The sequence below is a fragment of the Crotalus tigris genome, unplaced genomic scaffold (assembly GCF_016545835.1).
Source record: "Crotalus tigris isolate CLP2741 ecotype Arizona unplaced genomic scaffold, ASM1654583v1 scf7180000018975.1359446, whole genome shotgun sequence".
Lineage (NCBI taxonomy): Eukaryota > Metazoa > Chordata > Lepidosauria > Squamata > Viperidae > Crotalus > Crotalus tigris.
The window spans coordinates 609,380-630,655 of record NW_024097306.1 but is presented as its reverse complement, the minus strand read 5'-3'; the positions used below and the strand labels follow the sequence as shown (position 1 = coordinate 630,655).

The window sequence follows — 21,276 nt, the reverse complement described above, 5'->3', positions numbered from 1 at the left end:
TTATGTTAATATTTATCATTATGTTTTTAATGTTTTTTATACATCGTTTTTATTTTGTTATAAGCCAGCCACAATTGCTTCACATTGAGATGGGTGGCATATATATCAAATACAGGTAGTCCTTGACTTACAGCTATTTGCTTAGTGACCATTTGAAGTTACAACAGCACTGAACAAAAGTGGATTTTTCTCATAATCTCCCATCCATCTACACTGCTTTTCTTTTGAGTCACAGCCTGTGACTAGTTAAACTTCCTTCTAGGCTGCCACGACAGGATGCCTCCCTGTCAATTTAGATGGCGAAAGGACAAAGGGGGTCTGGTGGCTGATAGCCTGATGACAGCTTAAGAATATAAAATGACGAAGAATATAAAATAATGGAATCCTTCCAACAGGGAAAGTCCTCTTCAACTCCTAAAGGAGAGGGAGCAACAGCTAAAGCAGTTAAGTTCTGTAGGGAAGGAATCCCATTCATAAGAAAAGGTCCCAAATGATGTTTTCAACACCAAGTCAGCTAGGTGTAGGAAGTCAGCACCCCCCCCAGAGGAGGAAATATTTTGGGGGATATTGAAAAAAAGACAGAATATTATATTTTCCCAAAGAAATAATGGAGAAAAATCTTAGGCAGAAACTGAGCAGGCCAGCTTTTAGAAATGCAGATTTGATCATCATATTCAGGAAGACTAGGGGACAAGAAGGTTTGAGTTGATGGGATTAGAAAAAGACTCCAAGGACAAGAACATGACCTTTAGGACATAATAGGATTAACCCACGGGCCCCCAACCCCGGGTCCGTGGACCAGTACCAGGCCGTGGCATGCCAGCAACCAGTTCACACAAACAAGCAACGCCCCATCTGCAGGATGCAGGCAGCACACAAAACCACACCCCCTCCGGTCTGCAGAAAAACCTCTCTCCATGGAACTGGTCCCTGGTACCCAAAAGGTTAGGGACCTCTGGATTAACCCACCACCATTAGAATACCAAAAGGTAAGGTGACCAACCATCCTCCTTTTGGGAGGACAGTCCTCCTTTTGGGAGTTCTGTCCTCCCTCGAAAAGTGTCCTCCTAAATGTCCTCTTTTTCTATATTTGAAGACTAATCTGCAGGGCTTTTTTTCCCTCATAGAACGCTCAGAAGGCGTTCCGGGACCTTTTTTTGATGGTTTTTTTCAACTTTTGCATGAGCTGTGCTACTCCCCCTATTGGGTTTCAAAAGCCAATAGGAATTGCTGCTGAGCACGCCAAAACACCCGGGCAGCAAACTTTGCATGTGCAAGTTGCAGGAACTTTGCACCCTCACTGCTACCCAACTACACTATCTCCTACTTAGTTCCGAAGATAGCTGGAAGAGCGCTAAGTTTCTCTTGATCTTCCCTGTTCAGTTCTACACGGGGATGCACAGGGTAGGCAGTGGTGCTTTGCCTTTGCCAGCTGCGAGGCCGGCTCTATGTGGATGCGCAGGGTGGGCGATGGTGCTGGGGGGCGGCTGGGGGGGCAGCTGCAGGGCCGGAGCAGGCTTGGCTGGTGCTTTGTGAGCCATGGGGCCGGCTCTCCACGGCAGGGCAGTGGTGCTGGCGGGGTGGCTGTGGGCGGGGGCGCGGCAGGCAGTTGACCTTCCATGGGCCGCGCCAGCTAGTGGTCTATGCAGTGCTGACCTGCGCTGCCACTACCTCGCCCTGCGCACCTACATGGCCGTCCTGGAGCGCCTGGCTCACAACACCTGCCTCCGCCGCCCACTTCCACGCAGTCCAGCTGTGTAGATTTTTGGACAAGTGAGAAATCGAGATTGAATGTTGATACTCTAGCTGCAGCACTTGCCGTAAAATTCAATATGAACGATATTTCTTGTTCAGATATTTCCAATATATTGCTAGAAGATGATACATTGACAAAAAATATTCATTCAATGGAAAAGTACTCATTTAAATAATTAATAGGCATGTAAGCATAATTACAATATAAAATGTTATTGTTACAAATGTTTTTATTATGTATTTATCATATTATAGTGTATTCTGTATTATTGTTGCAATAAATACAATGTTTCTTTTATTTATATTTTTTTCTTCAATTTATTTGTGTCCTCCTTTTTGTTGTAAAAAAGTTGGTCACCTTACAAAAGGGCACACTCAACTTCAGTTCAAAATACACTGCACAGGAACAACCTCAAATACAAAGCCCAATAAGGTATAAAAACCCACCCACTCCCAACTCCATTTTGTCAGCCACCCCAGAAACATACTGTGACAGTGAAGTATCTAGCAACTAAATAAACAAGAACCTTCTTTCCTAAGCAGCCTCCACTTTATTTCCAGCATCTTAGCCTCCATTTTATTTACTCCATTTACTCCCGGCTTGGACTGAACCTGATGGTTTTTCTCTCAACACCAGAATTTATCAAATTACATAGAAACAAGCTACCTAAAGTTAGAACTTATATTACCTACTGCACTGTTTAAGCTCCCCCCTCTCTTCACAGGCTGCCTTGTGAAATTAACTACAGATATGCAGCAGAAAACTCCTGACAATAGATTGGATTAAGGTTTTATACCTTGTACTAAATGTAACAAATGTAATCTTGTACCAACAAGGATAGAAGTGATCAACCAAATGTAAACACTAACTTTGTGAAAGAAATCACACACCTTGACATGTTGTAAACAACAAAGAAACATTTTGTATAAAGGTCTAAGCCAGGGGTCCTCAAACATGGCCACTTTAAGACTTGTGGACTTCAACTCCCAGAATTCCCCAGTCAGCCATGCTGGCTGGGGAATTCTGGGAGTTGAAGTCCACAAGTCTTAAAGGGCCAAGTTTGAGGAGCCCTGGTTTAAGCCAACTTTGATTCAGGGAGCTCGAGATTCGGATTTCTGTCCCGAGCCTCTAGTGCTCTATTTCTGCAGAAATAAACAGCTGAAATTTGCCTTCCTCGTTCCAGCGTGACGTATTGGTCACTCAGGCCGGAAAACAGAAGCCAGTTGAGGCTTGGCTAACACTGCCTTCACCCGGGAGGCTTTTTACACGTCCCGGTATAGCCTGCAGCCTTGGTGATTTCCTTGTGGTCTCCCATCCAAGTAACAACCAGGCCTGGCCCTGCCTAGCTTTGAAACGCGGCAAAGATCGCCGAATCTCCACCCGCCCTGAGCCTTCCACTCTCCCCGTCTCTGAGGCGCGCCGGGGCTCCCACGCACCCACGTGGGACTCGCCGCCGCCCTTGGGCTTCCTGTTACACGGGAGATTCCCCGCCTGCGCCTCTTCCTCCGCCTCGCCTCCGACCCCGCCTCTGAAGCGGCCGCGACACTTCCCCTTTCCTTTCGCTTTCCCTGCCTGCCGGAGCCGTCCGGTGTGCCGGACCTCCGCTTCGCTTCTGCCGGGATGGCGGCGGCGGTGGCGCTGCCGGCTGTCCCGGTGCTCATCCACCGGCTGGCGGAGCGCCTGCTGAGGAGCCTCAGCCACCTGCTGGATCGCGCACCTCCGGGCAAGGGCTGGCGGGATTTGGCGCAGCTCGCGGGGAGCCGCGGCGGGGTCCGGCTCAGGTGAGGGAGCTCGGCGGGGAGAGAGGGAGGGTGAGTCCCCGGGAGGCAGACGGAGAGAGGGACCCCCGAAACCGCCCTGAAGGGAGACCGGGCCCTTCCATGACCGCAGGATTCCCTGTTCCCGGGGAAAGCTGTGCGCTTCTCTCTGCGCCCCTGCGGAGCGTCAAGGAGGCGCGTCTGAACAAGAACTACTATGGGCGTGGCGGCCGCGAGATGGCACCGCTGCCAGATTGGGAGGCTTCCGAAGATCCTGGAATAAAGACAAAGGGTTTGGCTAGTCTTCCCGGCTGTGTCTTCCCGGTCTCGTAGGACCGGGTGGAAGGCCGTTCAGAGCCAGTGGCTAGAAAGAGGAGCGCCTGGCTCCATCCGGGTTGAGGGCTTTCTACAGACAACTTCTGGTGGTCCGAATCAGAATGATTTTCACACCCTTGTTCTGTAGAGGCTTGGAGTAAACTTTGGCACTACTTCCTCTTCTTTGGTGTGAAGTCAAAGGAACCGCGGCTGTAAGCGGTTTAGAATAGAATAACAAGAGTTGGAAGGGGCCTTGGAGGTCATCTAGTCCAACCCCCTGCTCAGGTGGGAAACCCTATACCATTTCAGGTTGTCCAATCTCTTCTTAAAAACTTCCAGTGTTGGAGCTTTCACACCTTTTGGAGGCAAATTGTTCCACTGGTTAATTGTTCTATCAGGAAGTTTCTCCTTAGTTCTAGGTTGTTTTTCTCCTTGATTAGTTTCCACCTGTTGCTTTTCGTCCTGCCTTCTGGTACTTTGGAGAATAGCTTGACTCCCTTTTCTTTGTGGCAACCCCTGAGATATTGGAACTGAAACAGTCAAGAAGTGCAGTCCAGAAAAGAATCAATGGTCCTTAGTTCTACAAGGAACTGAGATTTGCCTGTATATGAAACAGTTTGGTTAAGATGCTAGTCTAGAAGCCAAGAGACTGTGAGTTCTAATTCTCCCTTAGGCACAGGACAGCCAGCTATGGCATACTCAGTCCAGCCCACCCCACTCCATAGGGTTGCTTTGGGGGAAAATAGCAGGAGGAAGAAGTATTATGTATGTTCACTGCCTTGGGTTACTTATGAAGTAAAAAATAATAAATAAGGTACCAGAGGGAAGATAATCTTGCAACCATTGCTAGAAATAACAGGTGCAAAAGCTGCAGTTATCTCTATTTGCTTAAATAGAAGGAAACATTCTTATGACCACAATTAGGATCAGAATTGAAATGCTAAGCAAGATGGTTGTTAAGTGAGTCACACCCAGTTATGACCTTGCCACTTTTATTAAAAGAATCGCTGAAGTTGTTAAGTGAATCATGCTGTAATTAAATGAATTTGGCTTTCTCCATTAACTTTGCTTGTCGGAAACTGGCTAGAAATGTAACATGGTGATTACATGACTCTGGGATGCTGCAACCTTTGTAAATACATGCCGACTGGCAAATGTCCAAATTTTGAACATATGACCTTGAGAGTGACTCGATTTCCATCTGTCCTGGGGTTTGCAAATAGCAGCTGTGGTGAGAATTACACATTAATGCAGCCCTTCCTGGGCCAGTCAGCACAATTAGCCCTGCCTTGGGGTTATAACCAATCTCAGTGCACTGCAATGCACCATAAGTGAGGCTATCCTTGAAAAGTGTCCATATATGGTATCGTAACTGGTACAGTTAGAGCTGCCAGGTGACTGAGGGTACAAGATGTAGAAATAGTTTATTTTTTATATTGGAAAGTTCTACACTGGCTTAAGCTCCCATGACTGGTTGATATCAAGCCCAAGAACAACATGTGGAGTTACTTCTGAGTAATTACTTTATTATTGTTTGCCTAAAGACAGAAATCATCTAAGATTATCTTCCTGTGAGATCAGATGGAGGATGTGGCTATCATTGAAAGAATTTTTCAAGTGATAGACTTAAAAACTCTCTACATATTTAAACCATCATTTAGCTATTGCTTCTGGTTTTACTTTAGGTTGCTTTTATTTATGTTTTACCACACTCATTTATGATATAGCATTACATTTACAGTATGTTCTCTATTGCCCAGACATTCTTGTCTGTTGAATGCAGTGAGCACTTGAAGATTCTCAAATTTTACACTACCTCCTAAATATACATGCCTGTGTGATCTAATGTGGGCTTTTTAAGATGGCTCATCTGTGTTTTCTTGGTGCTTTTTTTTTAGCCTCTCTTAGATCATTGCAGAAAGTCTTGCCCTCACACTGGACTCATCAATTGGATGAGTCAGTTGGGTTGGGCAAGGAGAGGAGAAGACAACTTCGTACAGATGTTCCTTCTCTGACTATTATGTAAGGCCAACTTGATTTTTCTCATCTATAGCATTCTTTTTGGAAGCTAGAGTTGCAATTTTACTCTAGACCAGCCTTTCTCAAACTAGGCAACTTTCAGATGTGTGAACTTCAACTTCCAGAATTCCCTAGCTAGAATTCTGGGAGTTGAAGACTGCACATCTTACAGTGACCAACCCTGAGAAACACTGATCTAGAACTTACACATAATTAACTGTATGTACAGAAAGAGGTTTGCCTTATTATGGCTATTATTGTTGTCATTCTTTGCAGTTCTCTTGAGTTGGAGCATTGTTCTCTGCAAGTTCTGGATCCTGAGGGAAGTCCCAGCTGGAGTCTCCTTCAGCTAATGGGAGAAAGAGGCTGTACTGTTTCAGAGCTGACAGAATTGCTGCAGTCCCTGCAACATACCGAGGCACTTCAGTTGCTCAATCCAAGTGAGTTTGCGTTCTCAGCCTAGGTCACCTCTTAGTAATCTTATTAGTGCAAGTTGCATCTTATATTTAAAGCATTAAATTATACTGGCTTCCATCTAACAACTAAGATAATCAAAATGACTTTGCATTCTGACTGTCAGGGAAGAAAGAAATGATGACGACCTTTCTGTTGTTGGACAGACAGTCCTTGACTTAAGACTAGTCATTTAGGAACGAGTCAAGAGTTTCAGTGGACCTCAAAAAAGGACTTATGATGTGGATTCAAAGTTCTGACATGCAACCATCCACCCCTGCAGTCACATGACTGCATTTTGGACACTCGGCAACCAGCCCACCTTTACAACTGTTTGCAGCGTCCTGCAGTCACAACCATGTTTATTGTTTTCCTGAAACCAGGGTTTACTTCCCATTTCCAGAAAAAAAATGCCTCATGGCAAACAGTGGGTACACCTAACTACCACTGCATTTGATTTATGACTGCCAGAATAGAATAGAATAGAATAGAATAGAAGAATAATAGAATAGAATAGAATAGAATAGAATAGAATAGAATAGAATAGAATAGAATAGAAGAATAGAATAGAATAGAATAGAATAGAATAGAATAAGAATAGAATAGAATAGAATCTTAGAGATCTTCTAAGAACCTATACCATCTCAGACAAGTGACTGTCTAGCCCACGGGCTGGATGCATCATAGCAAAACCGCGCCCACCCCATTGCCAGCAATGGCAAAGAAGTCACGATATGTCATGACACATCACATGATGTTGTGAGTTTGACACCCCTGGTCTAGCCTCTTCTTAAAAATTTCCAGTAATGGGGCATCCATGATTTCTAGAGGCAAGCTATTCCATTGGTTAATTGTCCTCACTGTTAGGAACTTTCTCCTTAATTCTAAATTCTAGGTTGATTCTCTCTTTGATCAGTTTTCAACCATTGTTTCTTCTCCTGCCCTCTGGTGCTTTGGTGACTAATGTGACCCCCTCTTCTTTGTGGTAGAAGTGGGCAGCACCATGACTTACTTTATGATAATCACGACTTGTGACCGAAATTGCAGGCTCAAGTACAGTTGTACGTTGAGGAATATCTGTATATCTTTTAGTTTCGTGTACAGCTACATAAGCCTTGCCTCCCAGTTAGAAAGAGCCTTCAGGATATTGCCAATGAAGAGTCAAATTGCTTTTTGTGAATTAAATGTTACATACATGTAACATGATAATCCATAGCAAATCTACACAGATAAGTGATTCATTTATAAGTTGCTAATGACATCAATTCTGAAGACCATAGATTGCAAAAAAAAAGTTTATTTATAATGTTAAATAATGGAGCATCTGCTTTGTTCCAAAGTCAATTTCCACATGATATAAATATTGTTAAGAAGAATGTGAACATCAATAAATATTACTTCTTATTTCATAGCTGAGTTGATACACGTAAATTCTTCCCCAAAAATAACAATTAAAGAACAGTAAATGAACATATTTAATTGAAGCATTAATCTCACTGCATCTCAAACAATATGATGTCTTTTCTATATAAATGCTTGGAGTCTAATAAATCTAATGAAATATTATTTTTATTGAATAAGATGTTATAGGATACCTGGAATTTTTTATATTGATGTAAACACCGCTTCCATTGCTGCTTGATTATCTTTTCTAGGATTTTCCCAGCTATTGATGTCAAGCTGTAGTTTCCTGGATCCACTTTTCCCCCCTTCTTGAAGATTGGAATTCTTTTTCCAGCACTCTGGCAATTCCCCTCTGCTCCACGATCTCTGAAAGATTTTGTTCAGTGGTTCTGAGATCATATCTGCCAGCTCTTTCAGATTTGCTTATCCCTTTCCTGTTATATTGTGTTTTCAATTTGTCCTGTATGCAGTCTTGGGGTTTTTTTTTGATGATTAGACAGCCTTACAAAGCCAACAAACAAATAAGCAAGCAAGCAAACTTTTGTGTTAAATATAGATTACTCTTATCTTTTTCATAGGTATAAAGATCATTGTAGAACCCGAATCCCAAGCTGTTTTATCTGGCCAGATGGTGAAATTAAGCTGCTGGGCAACAGGATATCCTCTCCTATATTATCAGTGGTTTAAAGAGAAAAAAATGGTAAATAAATATACTAGAACGTAAGTGGTAACTTTTAAAATGTAGAAAATTCTACAACATATTGAATGCAGTTTTCTTTTTTTTAAATATTTTTATTAACATTTTGTTCAATATAATAAAAGCATTGAAAGTATTAAAATATAGAAAATTAAACATAAAAAAGGAAGACTAGCAAAGGAAAAAGCAAGCAAGCAAGCATAGAATTATGACTTTTAACCTTCATTTCATAAATATTTATTCAAATATTCAAATTTATTTGACCATCCATCTCATACAAGGTGCTAAGGTTTGAGATCATGATATTAAGGGTTGACACTGTGGTTTCAAGGGCTGACACCATGACATTGTATTGACCACTGGCCTACTACAAAATAGTTTCCAAGTTCTTATTCTTGAAAACATTAAGTGGGATAAAATATGTAGTAAAATAACCACATTTCTTAAAGCCAACATAACATTTTTTCAGTGCCTATGATTTTTAAAAGAAATGGGTTTTTCATATTTAAGGAATAGTAATTTCCCAGGAAAATCAGCATATTGCAGAGATCTTGGCAGCACTCATAAAAACATTGTTGAATAGATATTTATATTATGCAACTAAAATATGAATATAACTGGTTTTTTGGGGACAAAACATTTCTATGACATCAAGCAATGTTGAATAAGGACCTGTGAATACTAAATAATTTTATTCCTGGTAAACAATTGTATTTGGCAGAACATAAAAGTTCACTATTGTTGAAGTTTAAGTACTCTTCATATAATATTTTGATTTTATTTTGATCTGAGTGTACAGCATGAAATTTTCCCATTCTCAAAAGTACATTTCACATCAAAAATAGGTATTTAATTAATTGAATTAACAGTATGTTATGTGTATGAAAATGTATTGTCATATTAGACTGTAGTTCTAAATATTAAATCTATCTAGGTATTTCTCAACATGCAACTAATAGCAACAGACTTATATAACGCTTCATAGTGCTTTACTATGCTGTTATTTTTTGGCTCTAAGGGGTTTACAGAGTCACCATATTGCCCCCAACAATCTGGGTCATTTTACTGACCTCTGAAGGATGGAAGGCTAAGTCAACCTTGAGCCAGTCAGAATCAAACTCCTGGAGATGGGCAGAGTTAGCCTGCAACACTGCATTCTAACCACTGCACCATCACGGCTCTAATCAAAATTCCAATATACCTACCTGGGTGGTATGTTCAACTCAGATTTGAAGTTGCAATGGTCAACCTCTCCCTATAGTCACATCACCTCACTTTGGGTGCTTGGAAAAAAACTGGACTGCATTTATAGCCGTTTGCAGTGTCCCAGGGTCATGTGGCCACATGTTACAGTGGTTTTATCAAAAACAGCCATTTCTGGTTTTCAGCAAAACCATGCCATAGTGAACCATTGTTTTGATTAACAACCACAGATTAGCTTAATGACTGTCAAAAAGTAATAAAATTGACCATCATGAGCTACAACTATATTGGGCAGGCTCCATTACAGTCGTAACTCAAGGATTACCTGTACAGTACTAAAGTATTAACTCTTAATAAGGCAACATGTATTATTAAAGCCTTTTCTTATTAAGAAGTCACAGTGCCTTCATGGCATCATCTAGCTGTTGTTTAAAAGATATAATCCCCAAGTCCACTAAGGAGTTGTTACTTAGATCCAGGTATCCTGGTAGTTTCACAAACCTTATTTTATTTCAGTAGCTTCATGGTTAACAACCTTGGTCTCAATAGAGGAGAATATTTGCAGTTTAGGGTTGAAATGAGGGGTCCTTGGTGTCTTCTGAGGTTGTTGTTTTCTTGTTGATGTTTCATTACCCAAACTAGGTAACATTATCCCTGCTCATAGAGAGTGAGGTTTGCTGTCATTTTATGTTGACAGGCTTGCCCTCTCAGTGTTGGTGGGAGTGCTCTTGGTAGTTCTTTGTTTGGGCTGTTTACTGTTGGCCTGACCATGTTCAATGTGACAATCTGATTGTTAAGAAATCTATAATACTGCTATTTTATTCTTTGAACTGCTGTGACCATTTGCTTCTCTTTCTAACTAAGCAATACTATGAATAATATTATTGCCCTTTCTATGGATTTGATCATAACAGCAATTGTTCCATGAGCTGTCATTCATTTTGACCTTAACGTATTAAGTTAAATTAATTTCTGGGGAAAAAAATATCTATGGGTTTCCATTACAGAAAATACTCTTCTGAACTAAGAAATGAATTCTATGAAGCACTTTACAAGTAATGGTTACTTGGTTTTTTTAGGTGTGGATAAATCACGTTACAGATTATGAATTGATTAAATCCTTGGCAATCACAGAGAACCTAAAGCAGGGGTCTTCAAACTTGGCCATTTTATGACTTGTGGATTTCACGTCTCAGAATTCCTTAGCCAGCATGCCTGGCTGAGGAATTCTGGGACTTGAAGTCCACAAGTTATAAAAGGGCCTAGTTTGAAGACCCCCTGACCTAAAGGATGTATTGAATCCTTTGAGCCAAAGCTACAAATGGGTGTTTCACGTCTATGCTATTTTTAATGTATAATCTTAGAGTATAATGTCTTTATGCGTCAGAAATGTGTCCCTGCCTTTTTGAAAGCTTTCCTCCAAACTACTTATGGCCCCAACTCTTCTGTGTCTTCAGGAAGCCTCGAAGGTCTGGCTTTTCCTGCAGAGTATTTTTTGACTTCACTTGTCGATCTATACTTTATTATATGCAACTGGTTTTGCGTTTTCCTGATGTGGATTTTAGCAATCTTACTGTTATTTGCTTGATTTCTCTTGCCTTGCATTGCCTTACAAATTATTTATGCTTTGTAAACTGCCTAGAGATACTGCTGCGACTTATAAGGTAGTGGGATGGATGGATGAATGAAAAGTCAACATACTAGATCTCAAAAATGCCTTAGAAGCTCTTCTTTGTGTTCTTAGTCTTGGTCCTGAACTGGAGAGATCATCAGTTAACTCCTTTATCAGGCAGCCTTTACCATATCTTTGTCTTCCATCTTAATCTAGTTTAACAGTATAGCTGTGTTGATAATATTTATGCTGAGTTTCTTGCAAAATGAAGATTAATTGTTAGATAACATAGCAATATAATTGTTAGATGAGATAGAACAAGAGTAAGTTGGATTGAGATGGGTAGGTGCAGAAATTAAATCAATCAATAATATTTTAAAATCTTGAGTGCTTAAGATTTCATTTTTCTTGGTTAATTTGTTTCAAATGGGCAAAGAATCCGCATGAACTCAAACTGATCTTTGCTGAACCTCTATTCTATTGGTTTACAAATAATGCTCAACATAGAACAATGGCTGAGTTCGCCAGTCACTCTAAGTTTAAAAAAACAATCAGCCAAATATCTTCTTTATTGTGACAATGTGTGCAATCTGTATTTTGTTGTATCCTAATTCAGGTTCCAAATGGGAATTCCCCAGAACTGATATTCAATCAAGTGACTGCAGAAGATGCAGGCTTGTACATATGTCGAGTGAACAATGATTCTTCCTATGAATTCAGCCACTGGGCACAGTTGGATGTTTGCGATAGCCAAAGAGATTCTGATGGTGGGTTACAGACTTTTAACATGGTAGAAATGACAAGAAGGTGTAAATAGGAGGCGTACTGATTTTCTATTTTCATTTTAAAGTTGTAACAATAATGTTTTTATATCTCTGCAGTTTTTTCTCTTGGTATAGGGACGATCGCGATTGATTATGAAGTCACAGAATCTCTGATGGTGGAATTCTCTCTATTCTCTATTGCTGCAGTTTCAGAAAACACAATTCCTAAATCTCTGTCAAGTTAGGCTATAACTACAATAGATTGCTAAAAAGTTTTAATGAGCCCATGCTGGTATATTTGACCACAACAGCTGAGTTAAAAAGCATCTGTCCTCTGTCCCGGAGATAATGTTTTCTAACTTTTATGCACTTTTGGAGGGGCACAAGTCCATGAAAGTTTAAAGACTTGCTAAAGCCTAAAATGTATTATTTCTCAGTATTTACCTGGAAATCTTTCATTGCTTGTTTCTTAGTGATTTTTAAGTTATTTTTAGATTATCTTTTAGTCAGAAGGATCTTAACACAGTATAAAAGTTCATATTAAAGCAATTTAATTAACCATGCATACAACTTTCTGAAAAACACATCTTTTAGGTCATATATTAAAAACCATCTAATACTGAATGAATCAGGAAAATCTTTCTCTCTCACTGGAAACTGAGTAACAAATGGCTTTTCTGATCCCTCAAGAAAGCATTTAAATCCATTTTGTTGATAAGATCTACATCCTGAATTGAGCCCAATAACACTTGGAACCAATTCAAATGATGTAAGATTGACATATGCTTATTGCTGTCCAATAAAAGAGAATATTTGTAGCCCAGAATCGAACTGTTGTCCTTGGCACTCTGTGGGCTTACTTGTTTGCTTGCAGATGTTACATTACTCAAATAGGTAACATCTTACATAGAAAATGAGTGTATCCCTGTTTATACAGGTAGTCCTCGGCTTACGGCCACAATTGAGCCCAAAAGATATGTTGCTAAGTGAGAAATTTGTTAAGTGAGTTTTGTCCCATTTCACGACTGTTCTTGCCACAGTCATTAAATGAATCCCTGCAGTTTTGTTAAATTAGTAACACCGTGGTTAATCTGGCTTCCCTATTGACTTCACTTGTCGGAAGGTCACAAAAGGGAATCACGTACATGATCTTGGGACACTGCAGCCGTCATAAATATGAACCAGTTATTAAGTATCTGAATGTAAATCACATGATCATGAGGATGCTGCAATGGTCGTAAGTGTGAAAAATGGCTATAAGTCACTTTTTTCAGTGCCGTAACTTCAAAGGTCACTAAATGAACTATTATAAGTCGAGGACTATCTGTATATAGAAGCTTGTCCTGCTTGTGTTGGTGAGGGTATGGTTTTTTCTCTTTGGTAAGTCCTTGCTTTCTGCTTAATATGTTTTCTTCTCTTTACCATCTAATTTAGCTGTATTGTTCTGGATTAAATGCAATTTCTGATCACTCTTGCAAGACAAGTATCATTTGACTGCTAATCGTAATATTAAAATGCTAAGTCACTAAACTATTATCCTCGGATACTGTATATCTTGGTGGAGAATTACTTAAGCAATTGCTTGTCCAAAAAGATAATATACTTCAGTCTTTTTACAGTACGTTACAACTCTAGTAAGGTTATTTCTCATTAAACAGGAATATGTAATTAAGTACGGCAGTAGTTACTAACACTTTTATATGTAAGTTTTATGGTGCATGAAATAGGAGTGAAGCCATATTTGTAATTCATTTCTTCCATACATAATCAAGTACTTCCGCAATGAATTAGCATCTACACATTAATATAGGTTACCTAAAGGAATATATTTTGCTTTAATAGAAGGAAATGTATTAACCACTGAGAAGTGCTCAGAACATGAACATGGCAAATAATTTAGTATGAATTGAAAATCACCTGAGCAACTACAGTAGTCCTTGAATTACAACTGTAATTGAGCTCAAGTTATGACGGTTGTAAAGCGGGTTGCATGTGACTGGACCCCAATTTTACTACTTTTTTGCAGTAGATGTTAAGCAAATATGGCAAGGAACACAGTTGCTCACTTGGTTAGGATGCTGGGCTGATGATTGGCAAGCTCATGTTTGAGACCCAGTGGCTACATGTGGCGGGGTGAGCTCCCATCACTGGCTACATCTCCTGCCAATCCAGCAGTTTGAAAGCGGGAGACTGTGAGTAGATAGATAGGTACCACTTTGGTGGGCAACCTAACAGGGACATGTAAGAGCACCCTACTGGGCAACGGTGAAATAATTGGCTACTCCCTTCAACCTGGAAGTGCTTTGGCACGCCCAATACAACTGTAATTGTAATAGCAAATGTGACAGTCATAAAGGGAATGTAGCTTTGTTAAGCAAAGCCATTGTTTACTATGGGGTGTCTTTTGCCAAAGACCCAAAGTAAATGCCAGTTTCTGGCAAAAACACCATAAATCGGAGTACGGAAGATGGCTGTGAAAGTGGGCTTGTTGCCAAGTGTCCAAAATGCAGTCATGTGACCATGGGGGGGGGGGACAGGCATCCAAATCTCGAAACCAAGTCATAAGTCCTTTTGTGGGGGGTCTGTAGTACCTTCGAATGGTCACTGAGTAACCAGTTGTAAGTTGAGGACTATCTGCAGTACCTTTTTAAATTTAGTGTTTTGAATTTACTCTCTCAATTTAGTGTTTTGAATTTACTCTAACACCCCTCTCTAAAGCAGGGGTAGGGAGCAATGACCCCTTTATGACCTATGGACTTTGACCCCCAGAATTCCTGAGCCATCTTGGCTGGCTCAGGAATTCTGGGAATCAAAGTCCACAGGCCTTCAAAGGGGCCATTGTTTCTCACCACTGTTCTAAAGGAACAAGCCCACACTGTTTATTGCTTTCTTCTCAAAACCATCCTCTTCCTTTAAATTAGATGCAGCAAAATAAATGAGGAAGTCGCTGGGAAGGAACGGGTTGTGGGTGAAGAAATGTTCGCTCTTTGCTGACTTGCTTCTGCTCTGCAAATCTGGCATCTCTCTCTTGCTTTGCTGAAAAGGTTTTTATCTCACAAATGTTTAAACATCTTCAATTTAAGGAAGCTACCTCGAGTGGCCTGAAAAGAAAATACACATCTGCCTGCACCCGCAATCTCAAAAGTTGATGGCTGGAGAAAGATTAATTCTTCAGTGTGAAGCCACAGGAAATCCTATGCCACAGTACCAGTGGTACAAGGAGGAATTGCCACTTCCTAATGGAGAGAAAAAGGCCTATGTGGTGAGTCCTTTTCCTCTCCCCCCCCCCCAGCTACAGTGATGAGAAGTTGATAACAGGAAATAAATTCTTCAAGAGTAACTCTGAAATTCAGTAAATAAAATAAAATGTTCATTAACCCCCTAATGTTTTGCCATTAGCGTGTTGATAATAGTTGCTTGGTTCTCTGTGGAATATTGCACTCTGAAGTGAGTTTAATTGCTTGTATCCTATTTCCCAAAGTATTTACTGGCTGAGAGGCTAAACCCAAGGCTTTTAATTATTTAGCATGACTGCAAAGTTGATGCAAGACTATGTATAAGCCTTAACGCAGCAACCTCCATTAATTTAGTATTGGTTTTATGAAATGCTTAATATGGAGTGGAGGGGAGGGGAGGGGAGGGGAGGGGAGGGGAGGGGAGTAGAGTAGAGTAGAGTAGAGTAGAGTAGAGTAGAGTAGAGTAGAGTAGAGTAGAGTAGAGTAGAGTAGAGTAGAGTAGAGTAGAGTAGAGTAGAATTCTTTATTGGCCTTAATGCAATAACCTCCATTAATTTAGTATTAGTTTTATGAAATGCTTAATATGGAATGGAGTGGAGTGGAATAGAATATAGAATATAGAATAGAATAGAATAGAATAGAATAGAATAGAATAGAATAGAATAGAATAGAATAGAATAGAATAGAATAGAATAGAATTAATCATAAGTTACAAACACCAATTGAATAGTTTTATTGTGGGCATTAATGCTGACTGTAGAAAGGTTATTAAAGGTAGACCTTGACTTACTACAGTTTGTTTTGTGATCTTTTGAAGTTACAATGGCATTGAAAAAAGTGGCTTATGACCGTTTTTCACACTCATGACCATTGCAGCATCCCCATGGTCATGTGATCAAAATTCAGACGCTTGGCAACTGACTCATATTAATGATGGTTGCCTGTGGGTTTATGTGATCCCCTTTTGTCACCTTCTGACAAGCAAAGTCAATGGAGAAACCAGATTCACTTAAAAATCATGTTACTAACTTAAAACCTGCAGTGATTCACTTAACAACTATGACAAGAAAGGGTGTAAAGTGGGGTCAAACTCACTTAGCAACTGTCTTGCTTAGCAATAGAAATGTTGGGCACAGTTCATAAGCTGAGGACTACCTGTAATTCCGCTTAAATTTGTATAGCACAGGGGTAGGCAACCTTGGCTCTTTTATGACTCGTGGACTTCAACTCCCAGAATTCCTGAGCCAGTATGGCTCGGCTTGGAAACCTCTCCCTTTCCCCTCAGCATGGCTGGCTCAGGAATTCTGGGAGTTGAAGTCCACAAAAAGAGCCAAGGTTGCCTATCCCTGGTATAGCATATAGAGTACCTTTTTTCTCTTGTGGCGAGACAGTTCAAGAAAGATGGATTCAAAGTTTGGAAATATGTGTAGACATTTAACGTAGTGTAAATTTTAGAAGGAAAAACAGGCACCAGCATTCTGTATTAGGATATATAAATAGTCCTCGACCTACAACCATTAGTGTTTGAATTATAACAGCACTGAAAAAAGTGACGTATGACTGTTTTTCACCCTTACGGTTGTCGCAGCATCCCTGTGGTCACATGATCAGAATTTGGACGCTTGGCAACTGGCATGTATTTATGACGGTTGCAGTTTCCTGGGGTCATGTGATTACCTTTTGCGACCTTCTGACAAGCCAAGTCAATGGAGAAGCCAGATTCACTTAACAACTGTGTTATTAACTTAACTACAGTGATTCACTTAACAACTGTGGTAAGAAAGGTTATAAAATGAGGCACAATTCATTTAACAACTCGTAGCAACATTTTTTTCTCTGTGAGGAAGGATTTTTTTTTAATGGCGATACAGTCCATTACATGAGCCTTTGTCTGCAAAAGTTTCTCCTCTCACTGAATTAGGCTGCAGAATTTGTAGCTTCAGATTCAGGCTGCCAGAATGCAAACTTTATTGAAATGTATGCAATAGTATTGCTGGAATAAAAAGAATGAACTTCGGAGAATAAACTTACTAGAAAATGTTATGGTACTCTTGAAGGTATCCTGCGTAGACATTGAACATCAAGGAACATATTGGTGTCGAGTATACAATAATCAACAAAATGAAGACAGCAGAAAAGTGAAAGTAACTATAGGTAAGAAGTCTAATAGCTAATTAAGTAGTAAAGTGACATGTAGTTCAGCTGGGCATATCAATGTAAGAAATTACTCATGGGATCGGTTATAATTAACATGGCAGTTTTTATAGGACTTGTTTTCTATGTATCTTAAAAAATTATTCCATAGAAAATTAAGGTCTGAACTTTGTTAGGTTCTTATTTGTTGATGCTGGACAACGATACAGTTGTCATTCTTGTAATAGTCATAATTATTTTATAGATTTTTTTTCACTTGCAGAAGATCTTGTTCAAACTGTGTAATTATTTTCTTCCTCTGAATGTCATTTCTGGAAGAGATAAGATTGCCACCAGTATAGGATAAACTTTATGCCATGGGGCAGGGGGGAAATGACAGTATCTCTATGCTGGTTATCAAATTTCTAAGCATGCTCACTTGATTTCCTGATATTTATTCATGCTGTGTGGGAAAGGGATATATGTCAGTAATATTACCTACTATTTGCATTCTGCTGAGGATATATAAGTAGGATACTCATAATGTCTATGAAGATTCTCAGTCATCCAGGTCATAGTTGTCCCAACGGTGCTTTTCCAAAAGGCAACTGGACTTTCTTGGTTTTTTTCTTGAAAACATTTTGCTTCTCGTCCAAGAAGCTTCAGTAAGAGAACTAAAGAAGCTTCTTGGTGGACTTCCGATTTTGTATGGTAGCGACCAGTCACAGGCTTGCATATTCTCCGCAATGCCATGGCTAATTTGGCCCTGCCTGGGGACCCTAAATGGGTCTAAGTCGCCCCAGAGAGGCGCTAAAGAAAGAAGGGTGCTCCAGTGATCCTGGAATGGCAGCGGCTGTTCTGTTTGACCTGGGGAAAGCCTTTTAACCCGACAGGAGAAAGGCTGGCCGTATTGCATCGACCAGCCCAAGCTACTAGCAACTGAAGCCCAATACCACTAACCAGCACAGCTGTGAACAACGTGCTTGAAACTGGGTGCGGAATTCGATCTTCTCTTTTCTATTCTACATTTAATTTCCTGGAAAAGATCCACAAGAAGCAAAATACCTCCGAAAGGGAAGGAGGGGGATTTCCGCCCACCATTATACAAATGGAAGCGGCGTATTATGGAGGATCAAAATATATGGAAGTGAAATAAATATAAAACCTAAAATTTAAAACTTAAATCTGGATAAATTTAATGGTTAAGACTCCCATTTTAAAGATAATTGTTTATTTTGGAAATAGAAAAACAAATAGTTGCTGACACCTAGTGGTGGATGAAGACTATGACAGCTATGACTTTAATATAAGATTTGGCAAAACGTGGGAAAACCTAATCTGTGTTTGTGACCTTCAAAATTTTAACAACAAAGAACAGCTGTGACAAAAAAAAGACAATAATCTGGGCTGTAGACAGAGAATTATAAATTTCAGGAAAAAAATCTTTTTTGAACTATTTGGATTACAAATATCTATTTAATTGGGACTCTAAAGCTATTTGCAGAGAAAAGAAAGGAAGAGAAAAACTCAAATTCTTGGCCATCATGGATCAGAGACATGTAGAAAGAGCATATCAAGAAAACATAAATACTTCACAGGAGGAGATATATAGTATACTGCAACTAATTCAAACAACAATGACTTTAAATCACAAAGAAATCCAAAATAACTTTGAAAATATAAATCAATTTATTTCTAAGTTAACTCTACAACAACAAAAATTCCCAGAAAACAACAACAGAGAAGGAGCAGATAAAACAGATAAATAGATATAGAATTGAGACTAGAGACTTAAAGATGGAACTTAACAAAACAAGGAAACATGATTTAATCCTAGTGGAAAAAAATTCACAAGAATTGGAAAAAACAACTTATCCCTTAAGACAGACATGTCAAACACAAGGCCCGGGGGCCAGATGCTGCCCGCGAAGTGGTTTCATGTGGCCCATGAAGCCATCCTGGAAACAGTGAGGGAACGGCCCCCTCTGCCTTGGCCCTGGCCCAGGCCAGCCGGGAGCCAATGTACAATTTTGTGGTGGCCATCTATGCTGAAATGTATTCAGTCTTAGCTCTATAAGCCCCCCCCCGCATGGCCTGAGAGAAACAGTGAGGCTCCTCCAGTGGACCATGCCTTGACACTTGCCCTTGTCCCACCCCCTTCTGCCAAAGACTCTCAGATCTATCCCACTCCTGCCCAGGCCCCTATAGGCACCCTTGACGCGAATGATGTAGAGCTGGCCACACCTACCAGTAGGCCGCACCCACTCCATCCACCACCCAGTAGGCCGCACCCACCCTGGCCACATCCACCTGGCCCCCTGAGGGCAACTGCAATGCTGATGCGGCACTCAGTGAAATTGAGTTTGATACCCCTGCCTTAAGACTACAAAATAAATCTGAGGACAAGAAAACAGATTGGATAAAATAAACTGTAGAGATGTCAGGAACATTGGAGAGAAAGGAAATGATAAGAGAAGCAGAGAGAAAGAAAAAGATTTTCAACAAACGTGGAAAGGCAGAAGTCCCGTACAAAGACACTTCACCTGATTTACTTTTTATATCAACAACAACATTTACGAACATACGGAAAAACCTTTTGATTCAGCAAAGTACATTGATTAAGAAACCAAGAAAATAGATGATGGGACTTACCAGAGAGAATACTTAAAAAAGAAACATTTGGAATATATTTTGGAATATATTTATCATTCTAAGAGGGATGAATTCCATAAATAATATACCGTACTTTCCGGTGTATAAGATGACTTTTGAAAGCGTTGAAATCGGCGCCGAAGTCGGGGGTCGTTTTATACACTGAGTTGTCTTATACAATGGAAATTACGGTAGTTACCGGCTTATAAGATGAATTTCTAGGCATGTGACTTGGCACCGAAGACGGGGGTTGTCATATACGCTGGGTCACCTTATACGGCGGAATATACGGTAGTATGTTTTTTTCCCTTTTTTGTTCCCTTTCTTGTGATATAAAAAAATTGAAATGACTTAGATAAAGGAAATGTTTTAGACAAATGTGATTGAATTTAAGAAAATTATAATGGATAAAAAATTTAGAGTTAAAGGACTAGATAACTAGATGTGTTAAATGGAATGTTTAAAGATTAAACATATTTTTAATTATGGTTAAAAAGAATAAGAAATTTAGGAAATATATATTAGCTTAGGAGGGATATATATTTTAAGTGGTATGTTATTTTTTATGTTTCTTTACTCTTGCTCCCCTTTCTTTTTTTCATTGTTTTATCTATTCCTTAAGAAATGTAAAAGTGTGAGATGGTTCATATGGAAAAAGAGTTAAATTTTTAAATGTAATTAATTTTTGAGAAAATCTTAACCAGTAAGAATACCTAGAATTTGGTGGGAGAAACAAATTAAAATAAGGACTGTAACAGGATCTATGATAAGGCAACCAGAATAATTGGATAGAAAAGAAATATTATATTGATGTGATTATTATTTTTAGGAATATTGGGAAAAATTATATATTGTTATCTATCAAAACAGTAAGAATTGTATTAACTCAATGTTTGCAAAAAAGGATATTTTGGGAAAAGAAGAAATCAACTAAAACCATTATGTGGATTATGGATTATAGAAAGCAATTGTTAATGATCGTTTTACAAATGTAACCTAATACGCTGTTCACCAATGATTATGATTTATGTTTTTAAAAAATCAATAAAATATATTACAAAAAAAGAAGCTTCTTGGATGAGAAGTGAAAAGTTTTCAAGGAAAAAATCAAAGTCCAATTGCCTTTTGGAAAAACAGCATTGGGATAGGATACCCATAAATTTTCATTTTTTTTTTACTTTTTAACTAGTATTATGCACCACGAAGGAAAATATATAATATAACACATTGTCTATGTGTATTGTTACATAAAATATACATGATCAATTTTAAATC

The 21,276-nt window shown here is 39.4% G+C and overlaps 1 protein-coding gene across 2 annotated transcripts in view; it reads left to right on the top strand.

Annotated features, from left to right (window-relative positions):
• Window positions 1-3,289: 3,289 nt before the first annotated feature.
• The window catches only part of MALT1 (MALT1 paracaspase), a 42,058-nt gene continuing 24,071 nt past the window's right edge, over window positions 3,290-21,276 (top strand). For both annotated transcript variants that reach the window (XM_039358087.1, XM_039358086.1), the window contains exons 1-6: window positions 3,290-3,537; window positions 6,124-6,287; window positions 8,283-8,404; window positions 11,833-11,983; window positions 15,064-15,242; window positions 17,274-17,370. In XM_039358087.1, coding sequence (XP_039214021.1) covers window positions 3,377-3,537; window positions 6,124-6,287; window positions 8,283-8,404; window positions 11,833-11,983; window positions 15,064-15,242; window positions 17,274-17,370 — 874 coding nt within the window. In that variant the 5' untranslated portion in view covers window positions 3,290-3,376. The remainder of the gene's footprint in view (window positions 3,538-6,123; window positions 6,288-8,282; window positions 8,405-11,832; window positions 11,984-15,063; window positions 15,243-17,273; window positions 17,371-21,276) is intronic.